General features: G+C 30.8%; 1 protein-coding gene across 2 annotated transcripts in view; it reads right to left on the reverse strand.

Annotated features, from left to right (window-relative positions):
* The window catches only part of LOC118185279 (protein O-mannosyl-transferase Tmtc3-like), a 114,090-nt gene that overhangs the window by 41,801 nt on the left and 59,743 nt on the right, over window positions 1-12,546 (reverse strand). For both annotated transcript variants that reach the window (XM_035355124.2, XM_035355122.2), the window contains exons 9-12: window positions 10,322-10,470; window positions 6,670-6,753; window positions 5,021-5,158; window positions 1,827-1,920 (exon numbers count right to left, since the gene is read on the reverse strand). In XM_035355124.2, the coding sequence (XP_035211015.1) occupies window positions 1,827-1,920; window positions 5,021-5,158; window positions 6,670-6,753; window positions 10,322-10,470 (465 nt within the window). The remainder of the gene's footprint in view (window positions 1-1,826; window positions 1,921-5,020; window positions 5,159-6,669; window positions 6,754-10,321; window positions 10,471-12,546) is intronic.

Below are 12,546 nucleotides of genomic sequence, written 5' to 3' on the forward strand. Positions count from 1 at the left end.
TGTTGACCATTTTTAAGTGAAATGTCATAGTACAGCATGCCTGAGTGTATAGTGCTTGTAAAGGCCTATTATGTGAGCAATAACAGCCCGACTGTGGATCAAAGGAAGTTTGCAACCGAGTACAGGCTGAAGACAACTAGTCCAAGTGTGTGAACAATCGAGAATTTGATTTGCAAGTTTGAGAGAACTGGTAGTGTTTGTGATGACAGTGTTGGCAATGTCAGTCAACAAACAAGTGTCAAAACGCCTGAAAACATCGAAAATCATGCATTGCATTTCAAACCAAGGAAATCAATCAGATGAGCTGCACAGCAGGTGGAAATCAACCAGGAGACACTGCGACAAATTGTTGTTGAAGACATGCATCTCTTCCCATACAAAATTTAAACTGATCAGCCATTAAGGCCCTTGGCCATGAACAATGGTTGTGTTTTGCCAACACTACTGTTGAGAGAATCGACGAACAGGAATTTGATGTGAATATGGTTTGGTTTAGTGACGAAACCCACTTTCATTTGGATGGGTTCATCAGTAAGCAAAATTGACACATTTGGTGGACTGTCTGCATTTCACGATGGAGAAGCCTCTCCACCCTCAACAACTAGGGGGAAAAAGAGACAACAACTTGTGTGGTGTGCAATGTCCAGTCACAGAATAATCGGTGCGATATTCATTGATGGCACGGTGACTACTGAACGATACGTGAATGTTTTGGAAAATGATTTCATCCCCATTATCCAAAGTGCCTCTGATTTCAACAACATGTGGTTTATGCAAGACAGAGCTCAACCCCATTGGACCAAGACAGTGTTTGATGTCCTGGAGGAGCACTTTAGGGACCGCATTCTGTCTCTGGGGTGTCTGTAGGCCACTGGAATGCGACTCGCTTGGCCGCCATATTCTCCAGATCTGAACATGTGTGACTCACTTTTGTGGGACTATATTAAAGACAATGTGCACAGAAATAACCAAAAATCCATTGTTGAGCTGAAAACTGCCGTTCAGGAGGCCATTGACCCACTGAAGTGTTCCGACACTTCAGTGGGTCATGCAACACTTTGCTATTCGCCTGCACCATGTCATAGTCAAAGATGGCAGGCATATTGAACATGTCATAACATAAATCTGAATATCAGTAGCGATATTTACATGTTAATTAAAGTTTATGCACTCAGTAGTTTTCAAATAACTTACGTTTTATTTCATATAGTTCAATAATTGTCACCCTGTAATAATAATTTCATAAATTCATTCATTCATTGAATATAAATTCTGTTGTTCAAGAACAAATGAAGCACAAAGCAAGAAATCCAAATCTAAGGACTCAAATGGGCAAATACTAACTTACTAAGAACATTTCTGGCAAAAATTTGACAATAAAACATAACAGAATAGCAATGTGAATGTATTTAAAAATATTTCAAGTTGAATGAATGAGACAAGATTGTTTTATAATTTTACAATTACATAAACTAAAACGTGAATCAATCCACAGCACCAAGGAAAGCAAAAATTAGCAGATAATTTTAAGTTAATATGAATTACATTTATAAAAAAAAAAATTCGATGATAGCAAATGAAATAAGAAAATGAAGGTATGTAATTTAAAGCCAATCTTTATGAGTGTAACAATTCTACTTATTGTCAACATAACTAAATGTAATTATGCAAACCATTCTCAGAGATTTGTCTTTCATAAGTAAATATATGGTATAGCATCTGAATATTATCATAATACAGATAGCAAGTATTTTAATCAGTTTTAAAGTCATATAAAATTTATTCTAAAATCTTCAATAAAAACTAATAATAAAACATTAGCTCACTTTCCAAAATGCTTGCTCAGCTTCATCATACATTTTAAGGTTATTATAAGTTCTACCAACATTCATATGAGCACCTATATCATCAGGTTGTACACTGAAATAAAATTTCAACCAATTTAAATTGCAACACTTTAACTGCAGTTATAATACTTTACTCAAATTTTTAACCTATGTCAAAGCATATTACTAATGCATTTCATATTTTAGAACAAACATTTGTCATAGAGGAAAAACATCAAAGTTGCATAACTATTTTGCAATAGATTTAAAATACGCCACTTCTGTACAAAAATACAGTTACTCACTCAAATAGTATCTCAGTAATTTTAGAAGTATACATGTCTATTCATATCAGATATCAGATAAAAAAAAATATTTCTGAAACTACTTTTTAAATAAACTTGGATTGTTTCTTGACATATTCTAGAAGTTTCTGATAGCAATTTAATTTTGTACAATTAAATTTTATACAAAATTGATTTAAGAATTATTTTCCCATTACCTTACTATTTATGACTCCATTTCATAATACGCTATAAATGACCACCACAGAAGGAATATGAGAGCTGTACTGTGCTTTGCTCTGGGTCCTTTCTCATCAACTGAATTATATGTGTAGTGAAACTTCTATCTATTGGTTTGGTTTATTTGATTATGGCAAAGCGCTCAAGGGCTATCTGCCTAGGGAAAGGGATGCCTTCGTTGAGAAGTTCCTTTATAATTTGCAAGCCTAAGGAAAACTGGCTTGTATACAGGTTACACATGGGGAAAACCACAAAAACACCCATGCAACCAGCCTGTTCACAGGATTCTAACTTTGGATCAAACTAACAGTGTCCAGCGATTTTGCTGCTCCGCCGCAGGTGGGCCATTACAGCATTAACAAAAATTTATAATTAAATGTAGCTAACATTTAAACTTACAACTAATATAAAAAATACTCAATTACTTCAATAATTACATGGGGTGGTATGATATACATTTTTGAAATGAAGTCTTATTTTCAAGCTTATCACTCAATTTCTTCAATTGTGATTAAGACAGTCTTGATCACTGGCTTAATCACAATTTCTTCAGCTTATTTTCAAGCTGAAGGAATTCAACATTTCATTATTTTTAATCACAATTGAAGAAATTTAGTGATTAAGACTAAAAAGACAATGGTGAACTGAAACAAGTGATTGACTGAAAAGACACTGACAGAAAAGACAGTGATTAAGACTTTAATCACAATTGAAGAAATTGATTGAAGAAGACAGAAGAAATCGTGATTAAGACATTCACTAATTCTGTATTCTAGTATAAGTTCTAAATATTTTGTAAACAAATCATTGTATATTATCTGCTAAAACTATGACACAATTTATTTTCAATTAATTTGCAGAAGTAATGTTATTGCTTAACAACCCAGAGTTTATCAGAGCCCTTACATGACAAATATATTTACATAAAAAGAAGAAAACAAATAATTTTTTCAAAACTGACCATGATAAGGCACAAACCAGATATTAAATTACACTTTAATTTAATTAACTAAAATTTATCATATTAATAAGTCTTCACAAACAGAAAATTCACCCTAAATTCCTTTCTTTAATTAGGCATATATTACAGAAAAACAGCTAATTTTAAAATCTATTCAATATTGTTTCTCACACAGACATATATATAAGAAAATGATAAGCATAGAAAAATTATATTTCTATGTGTACCTAAATTCTTTTTGTTTAAAAGAACTGACTTTCCTTATGAACTTAAAAAATTTCCTTATTTGATAACCATGAAAATTCTGTAATATTCATCTTCAGTTATACCTTTGGGCACATCATCTAATTCTGTTTCATCTTCACCATCACTGTTATTCTGATTCAGAAATAAATAATCTCCATTTCACCTTGATTGTTAGATATACTACACTTTTTAATGACTTTTGAATTACACTGAGTTTAATTTCCTTCCATGCTTTTATTACCCACTCGCACACTATTTTTTATATTAGCATAATGTATTTGGCCTCTTTTTTCTTCCTTGCATTCAAAATTCACTTCAAAACCACAGCTTCAAATGACTACAGAAAGAGAAAACGTCTAACTACTAATTCTGTAAATTCAGTATAGATTTGATTGAAAATCTTAGAAAAACCTTCGATTTCAAAAGATAAGAGCATCGTATGTGCATATTTCAGGTTTCTTTATAAAGAAAAGGGTGTAATTTATATGGCAAACTTACCTAAAAACTAAAGAATTTGGTTTGAAATTATGGGTGTACATTATACATCAGAATATATGGCATGTATATGCATACATACATATATAATAAAATAGATTAAAAATAAAAACAGCTTATTTTATTTTGATTTGAGCACTGTATTTTTGTACTTAGTTTTTTTATTTCTCCAACTATAAGCTACCACTAGGACTTTTACATGTTATTTCAATAGTTTAATCTCAGTTTTCTGAATTAATTTTTTACACACACAATTTAGACTTTTTAGCACTTCCTTTCCTGGGATAACCACAAATAAAAAATTAAAAAATAAATTTATAATCTTAGCAGCAATAGTGTTAGACTTTTAAAGTCCATTTATGCTTTAAGTATTTTATATACATATATAACAGGGCATATAACAAGTATATATGTAAGAGGACAAAAACAGGGTTTTAACAAATATGATGATAAAGACTGAATTTGAGTGGGAAAATAAAATGTTACTGTTCCTTTGAAACAGAGGCCCACCAGTGGCCGAGCATTAAAAATCACTGAACACTGGTAGTTCAGTCCAAGGTTCAAATCTCATGAATGAGTTGACTGCATGGGCATTTTTGTGGTTTTCCTCATGTGTAACTTGTACGAGCGAGTTTCCCTTAGAAAGTCTACTACAAAAGTATCCATCCCCTTAGGCAGATAGCCCTCAAGGCTTTGCCGTAATCACATAAATCATAAACCAAACCCTTCTTTGGAAGAGGAAATTAAGCTAATCTTATTTAAATTGAACAAGAAAATTTTGAAATAATTGTACTAATAAATTTTCTGCTTCAAATCACTAAATATTTTCAAAAAGAGGTATATTTTTAAAAATTTGTCAGATAATGAAAGCACAATACAGCATGAGAAGTGGGGCAAAGGCACAGAAATAAAAAAATGTAGCATATTAATAAAAAGTTTTGTTTACTTAAAATGAACTCACTACTTACACAGATGCCTGTAAGAAGTACTGCAAAGCTTCTTTAAATAAGCCCTGACTTTCCAAAGCATGGCCTACGTTATTGTAAAGTTTGGCATTTCTCTGGTTAACTTTTAACCCAGCTGCAAATATGTCTTTTTCCGATACCCTAGAAAGAAATAAAATAGTGTATCTTTACGTCAAATATAGTGCCAAATTTAAAAGAATATTGTTTACGCAATTCCAAACCTGAAATAAGTATACTGAACATATAAAATTTATTTTAAAATAAATATAGAGTAACATTTATCACTTCATAAATTTACTACAATGCATAATTCTTTTAGACAACTTAGGTTTTAATTTCCTGTAGCAAACCTATTTCCTCCATTTTGCTAAATTTACTTAAAAGAAATTTTTAAAAAAATTTACATATTTAAACCCTCAAATGATAATATAGGACAGCTATGAATTTAGTGCATCAGTTTAAACATATTAATTGCAGCTCTCAATCAATTAAGTGTTTAAGTATGTTAAAAGTTATGCAGTTAATGCAGTTCTATTTTAACACTGCCTTAGCCCTTAAACATAAGAAAAAGAAATAAAACATTAAAGGCATGCATAGCTCAAACTTATATGCAAATTTTAGGTAAATAAATAAAAATTATAGAAGATTAGAGGATACAGTAGTGCCTAGGATTATTTTATATATCAAGCTTTGCTAAAAAGAAGGAAAAGTAATTTCGCAAGCTTAGTCCCCTCCCAGGTAAAAATAAATATTAAATAAATAGATGTTTTTGGCAATGTTTCTTGACTCCTTAAACACAAATTACAATCACCTTTCATGAATTTTATAGACGCCATTGCTAAACCACCAGTCAATTACAATGCATTATTCTCTCTATATATTGCTCTAATAAATAATCTGAATGTTGAAAATGTTAAAATTACAGCAGAAAAGAAAATATAAAATGCTCAGCAAGCAATTAGGCCATTTATGTAAAACAATTAAACAAAAATTATTTACACTTTTGACAAAGTTTGATTCTAATACAGCAGAAACTCAAGAACCTAAAAGCTACAAAAACTAAACCAACTTATCAAGAATTAACTGAGTTTAGATAAAAGCATTATAAAGATCTTATCATTGTTAGTGATGCCAAGCTTATCCATCAATGATGCTAAATCACACTATCTGACAACAGTTTTGTTTGTCAGTGGGAAAGATGTCTATGAGAATATAGGATATAGCAAGAGAGCTAGCAACATCTGCTGAAAGAGAGTGATGTAACTGTATTCACATTTTAGATGTTTTTTTGTTGATGTTGATGAGCAAGATTTTAAGTAGTAAACCTATGCAAACTTTATGATGTTTTAGAAGTCTCTAATTCGCACAATTTTTTGTTTAAAGACATCGTAAAATTTCCAGTTCTTAGACTTTCAATTTAGTTGAATGCCAGACAGTCAGGTTTGTACTGCATGCATCTAAAACTTATGACGAATTTTAAAGGATGATAAAAAATAATTTTAAGTGTTATGAAAAAGGAGTTTCTTTTAACATTTACTGGTCATGGCCAACTTAATCTATTTTAATAATTGTAGGCATATATAATTTTATTAAATATTAATTTTAAAAACCCATTAAAATAAACTTTAAGTTAATAATTTTTAAATACTTACCAATCCTTATTTCGCAGCACTGTTTTCATTGAATGAAACAGCAAAACAATGCCAATGCAGAATATAATGTAAGACTTCCTTTCGCTGTTAAAAATAAATAAAAGACTGCAAAATTGAACATATTAAAAATGCAGATTATTAATATTTCAGTTTATAATTCCATAATGCATACAATATTGAAACTGAAGGAAATACAGAATACTGAACTACCAAAATGTTAAATTTTTCACTTTGAATCTTAAATGTAACTAATATGGATTAACAAAAGAATAATATCTTTCCTAAATAAGAAAAATACACATTTTAAAGAGTTAAAAGTTATTTTTTATATTAATGAATATTTTTCCTATTGAGAAAAGAGATTAATTTATAAAGAACAAACCTTAAAATTTTCATATTAAGTATCTGTTATTTCAAGCAACAGTAGAAATATTAAAATAAAATTATATGCCAACAAAAAACATTCAATCGCATCATGACATAAAAAAATAAGGTTAAGTATGTAAACTAATGATGAGTAAACCGCTAACATATCTCGGAGCACAATTATTATTTTAATATCATACAACCAGATTTAAACATGTTTGCTACATTTATTTGTGTACCAGCATTTTGGTGAAAATGTAAAAAACAATCAGCTTATTACATAAACACAACATATATGAAAAACTGATCAGTTTGCACTGGAATTTAGAATTGCATTCCATTTTTAATACTACCTCAAAATTTTTAAAATTCACAGTTTATTAAAAATTAAATACAGGTTCTTATATTTGAAAATTAAAACAAAGCAATATATGCAAATTCTTTAAAATCATGCCCAATGATTAAATAACAATTTTAAAAAATATTTTTTATATTTCGAAATAATAAAAAAAAAATGTATTTTTTTTAAACAGGGTCCAGTCACTAAATGTGAACCTAATGTGGTAGTCTATTTATATCACACCATGAACAGCTAGCTATGTAATAAGATATGTAATGATTTTGATGAAGAAGATGTACAGCTACTTTCATTTATGCTTGATGTTGTAGATGGTGAGTTTGTAGATGGAGTTTGTAGCACTGTGACACATGACTATGTAGTTACAATCAAATGTGATGGCAAATTAACACATTTTATTTCCACACTACCTAACACTACCTAAGAAGCACATCTAGATAATGAATTATATATAATATTGGGCAAAATCTGCACCCACCTTTTTAAACACATTTCTAACTTTTTTACATCTTATGACAAATACAATGGATAAAACAGAGAAATGGGTGGTGACACGTTAACTAGACAAGAAGCAAAGCAGGAATGTGTAATGCATCCAAAAGAAAGCCTGGAAGAGGAGTTAAAAGCTTCTCAAAATGGTTTCAGTTTGCTTTTTTATGATCAGATAGAATGTGCACATAAATATCGGTACAGTTCTGTTATCAGGACCAGATTCAGAAATGTATGAATGTATGTATATTTGTATGTATGCACATGTGCATATATGTGTATATGTATACACACACATAAATTCATGCTAACATATATACATGCTCATATTAACACACCCATACACACATGCATACATTTCTGGATCCCGTCCTGATAACAAGACAGTACCTAAATATCTATATTAGTGGCATTATATAAGGTCATATGAAAAAGACTAATCTGGAAGTAATATACTTTAGAGAGATTTATTATATGCAATTACTGTTTGGGAGACAAAAAGGAAAAGTACCCAAATTAAAAGAGAGCCTAAGGTACTACTGTAAATTAAAATTACAATTTTACTTAATTACATATTTTCCCTTACATCAATACAAAGTCCAAAATCCAGATTTCCAATAACTGGAATGATCTATTATCCCATCCTCCTATAAAGACCTCCATTTTTTGTTCAGATATTTGATTTTTCTCAAGCATTGTAGTAATGGAGAACAGGTGTTAAAAAAATAAGTGTGCAACAGGCAGCATAATCTGTAGAATAGTTTTTAAATTCAGAATATATCATCACTGATTCTGAAGAAAGTGGTGAAGAGGTTGTTGAGAATGACAAGATTTCAAATGACTATTTAGTAGGAATTCTTGATACAACAATTATAGAACTTAAATGACAGAATTCTACAACTAAACAAACTATGTTTTTCTAAAAAGCTAAAAAGACAGGCACATGAAATAAAATTGCTTGAATAACTTGGGCTGAAAGAAATGTTCAATAAACAAAAATAAATGTTAACACTGAGCTTTTTCTTATACATTTTGGTTCCCTTAATATCACAAATGCTTCATTATTTCACAAACAATTTCACATTTTTAATTTAACAATTTCCACACATCATCTTACTAGATGTAAAGCGATGATCTACAATTTGGAATCGCTGAAATTCCAATGACTGCAGATGTCATACTTTGTACTATATGTTAGTGTTTAATAATGGCATTGTTAAAGCTATGCATAATGCCAAAATTGTACAATTCTCTTATTCTTTTTTTTAAGCATTTACAAATCGAAGAGAACAACAGTTTCCTTCTTCTTATGTACACAGCAATCTGTTCGCATCAGAAATCATACAATTAAATATAATATATATTATATTCATTACACATAATATAGTAATTTTTTTCCATGTAGTTTTATATATCATTAGGGCTGTCACCGTCTAATTAGATTTTGTGCCGATATTTATATTTTGGCACTAAGTGGTATCCTATTAACAGATTAGTACTAAAAAATTATAATAATATTTCAAGATGATCCTCTGTTAAATCAAAAAACAACATTAATATCCATTCCTTTCACACACAATATAATATTAATATCTGTTTCTTTCACACACAATATAATACTAATATCTGTTTCTTTCACACACAATATAATATTAATATCTGTTCCGTCCACACACATTGAAAGGCGGAAAAAAACACATATGAGCAACTGAATAAATAAGAACTTGAAAAATATTTCTTTCAATTTAGTTATTTAAGAACATTAAAATTACTATTTGCAGCTTGATAAATTTAAGCTTGAAAAATACTCAGTTCATCTAAATAATTTTTAAATTTACAAAATATTAATTCATACTGCGAAAAGTGTTTACTTAAAGATGAGGAAGAAAGAAAGCAAGCTAGTTCTCAATTTCAGAAAGCATAAAGCACTTTCAACAACAAAAATGCACTTTAATTTATGTCTGAGATAATTAAATCATTCCAAAACATTTGCAATAAACTAGCCCTTACAAAGAAAAGAAAAAAGCTATATTTACAAATAAAAGTTCAAATAAAATTCTCTCATTTCCTAATTTTTTGCCTATTTGATAACAGTTTTCAAGAATATTTTTATTTAAAATTTCAAAAAAGATATTATTTATAAGCAATTCAAGGATAATATTACGTTTTCAATGATATTATTTATAAGCAAATACAGAAATGAAAAATAAGAATATAATACCTATGGAAAAAAAGTAATAGCCTTTAAATAACAAAATTTAAGTTACATATTTATGACTATGTGTGACAATGCCAAGCCTAACAAAGTTTTAATCAACTTCCTTTCTTGAGAGAGAGAGAAAGAAAGAATTTTATGACAGTTGCACATTCACCTCACTTATTACTAAAATAAAATTTTTACATTTGTTTTCCGATGGACAAAAATATTTTCAAACTTACACTTTTTTGTATAGCAAATACCATCCATAAGCCACTAGCAGACAAAATCCCATGCTTGGAGTGTAAAGAATTCTTTCTGCTACAACAAATCCAACAGGAAAAAATAGATTTGATGCCGGAAGAAATGGAAGTATCAAAAGAGAAAGAGACTGAAATAAAAAGGAAAAATACTATACTTACACACAGAAACTAAATACTTAACATTCAACATTGATTCAAGCATTGGTAAAATTTGTAATTTGAAATAAATTTAGTTTTCAAAACCTGGATTAGCACTTTAAAACTTTAATACTCTTCTGTTATCAGAACTGGATTCAAAAATATGTATGATGAATGCATGTGTTCATGTATGCATGCATGTATAGATGTATACACATACATATATGCATGCTGAATTACTGAAAGTACACTGGTTATCATAAATTAAGGAAAAATCACAAAAATTACGGTTACTGAAAAAGTTACATGTACAATTTTATGAAACTTATCCACAATATACAACACATAGTAAGGTATCAAATAACATAAAAATAAATTACCAGAGAATTATGGTAGTATAAAAATTAGCACATGTATAAAATGAACAAATTGAAGGTGTCAGTTTGCTATAAGAAAAGGACCTTCAATATGGAATATGGTCACCTCTAGAAGCAATACAGCACATACAGCAATTCGTGATGCTTTCAATTATGCGGTCTATCAGTTCCATAGCAAGCGAGAGCCACTGCTCTTGCAAAGCAGTTGCAAGCACGGTAAGGGTCTGAGAGGGTGGATTGAGAGCAGTTAGACGTCTCTCTAAAGCATCCCTAACATGTTCAATATGATTCAAGTCCGGGGATCAAGCTGGCCATTCCATGTACATAATTGTTTCCTCTTGAAGATAATCATTTATGATGCGAGCACTGTGTGGTCTTGCGTTATCGTCCTGTAACAGGAAAGCATCATCTATTGCCATGGCACATGGATGCACTTAAGCATCAAGGATGTCATCTCTATAAACCAGAGCATTCACGATTTCTGTTGGAAAGACATGGAGGTCTGTGCGTCCACCCAAAGAAATACCATCCCAAACATAGACACTACCTCTTTCGTATGCATCTCTTTAATGGATGTTTGACGGATGATAACGGGTTCTAGGTTCTCTCCATATCAAATAACACCTATTATCGCTTTCTAGACTAAACCTGGACTCATCTGTAAAGAGAACAGCCCTCCACTGATCAGGCGTCCAGTGGACATGTTGTCGTGCCTACTGCAAACGGTCCCTCCTATGGCGTGACGTGAGTGGCACGTAAATGGCTGGTCGCCTCGCATACAGACCACCTTCCTGAAGCCTTCTAGTTGACGTTGACAACAACCTTCCGGTGGCTGCAGCAAGGGAGGATTTAAGAAGAGTCAGAGTAGCGGTTCTATTCCTGTGTGCACATAATGTCAAATATCGGTCATCGGCGCTGGTTGTAGCAGTTGGCCGTCCTTGGCTAAACCTCCTAGATGCCTAATCTGTGGTTTGAAATCGCCTCCAAAGTCTATGAACCACAGAAGGACTCACATTTAGCCATCTGTCTACTTCTGTTTGACTTTATCCTGCCTCTAGTCTCCCAATGGCTCTCCATCATAGTTCTGCAGGCAAATGTTGCCTGGAGGTCATTGTTACAAATTGGCTATCTCAGATTTCTGATGACACTATCACAGTGAAATATGTAGGCTTCCTCTCAAACATGGACTTTTATTCTCCTCGCAGATGACTTATTCCGAGTGCAGCGCCACTAATTTGCACATTGCAGTTCAAGCATTTCAGCAATTTCCACCCAAAGCTGCAAATTTTTTTTTTTTTTTTTTTCCCATACTTTAATTTTTCATACCCTGCTTACCATGCTAAAAATCTAAACATACATGTACAAAAAATAAATATAATTTTCTTACACAAGTTACAAATCTTTTGAACAATGATACTAATGCATTAAACATTAGTCATTTAAAAATTAATACTATCTCTCATGCAATAATCAACGTGTGTGATAGCTTGTTCAGCCTCTTTACTAATAAAATATACTTTTATCAACAATCTACAGTATTTAGTGTAAATTTAATAACAATAACTCAGAAAACCACTTATCAACAAATCATCCTAGCAACTAATTGAACAAAAATCTTGCTATATAATTTGTGCATAATCTATAAATTTAATTTTTTTAAAGGCAACATTCCTTTGATCATAGCACAAA

The sequence above is a fragment of the Stegodyphus dumicola genome, chromosome 10 (genome assembly GCF_044657685.1).
Source record: "Stegodyphus dumicola isolate Sdum_Otavi_A_Nest chromosome 10, ASM4465768v1".
Lineage (NCBI taxonomy): Eukaryota > Metazoa > Arthropoda > Arachnida > Araneae > Eresidae > Stegodyphus > Stegodyphus dumicola.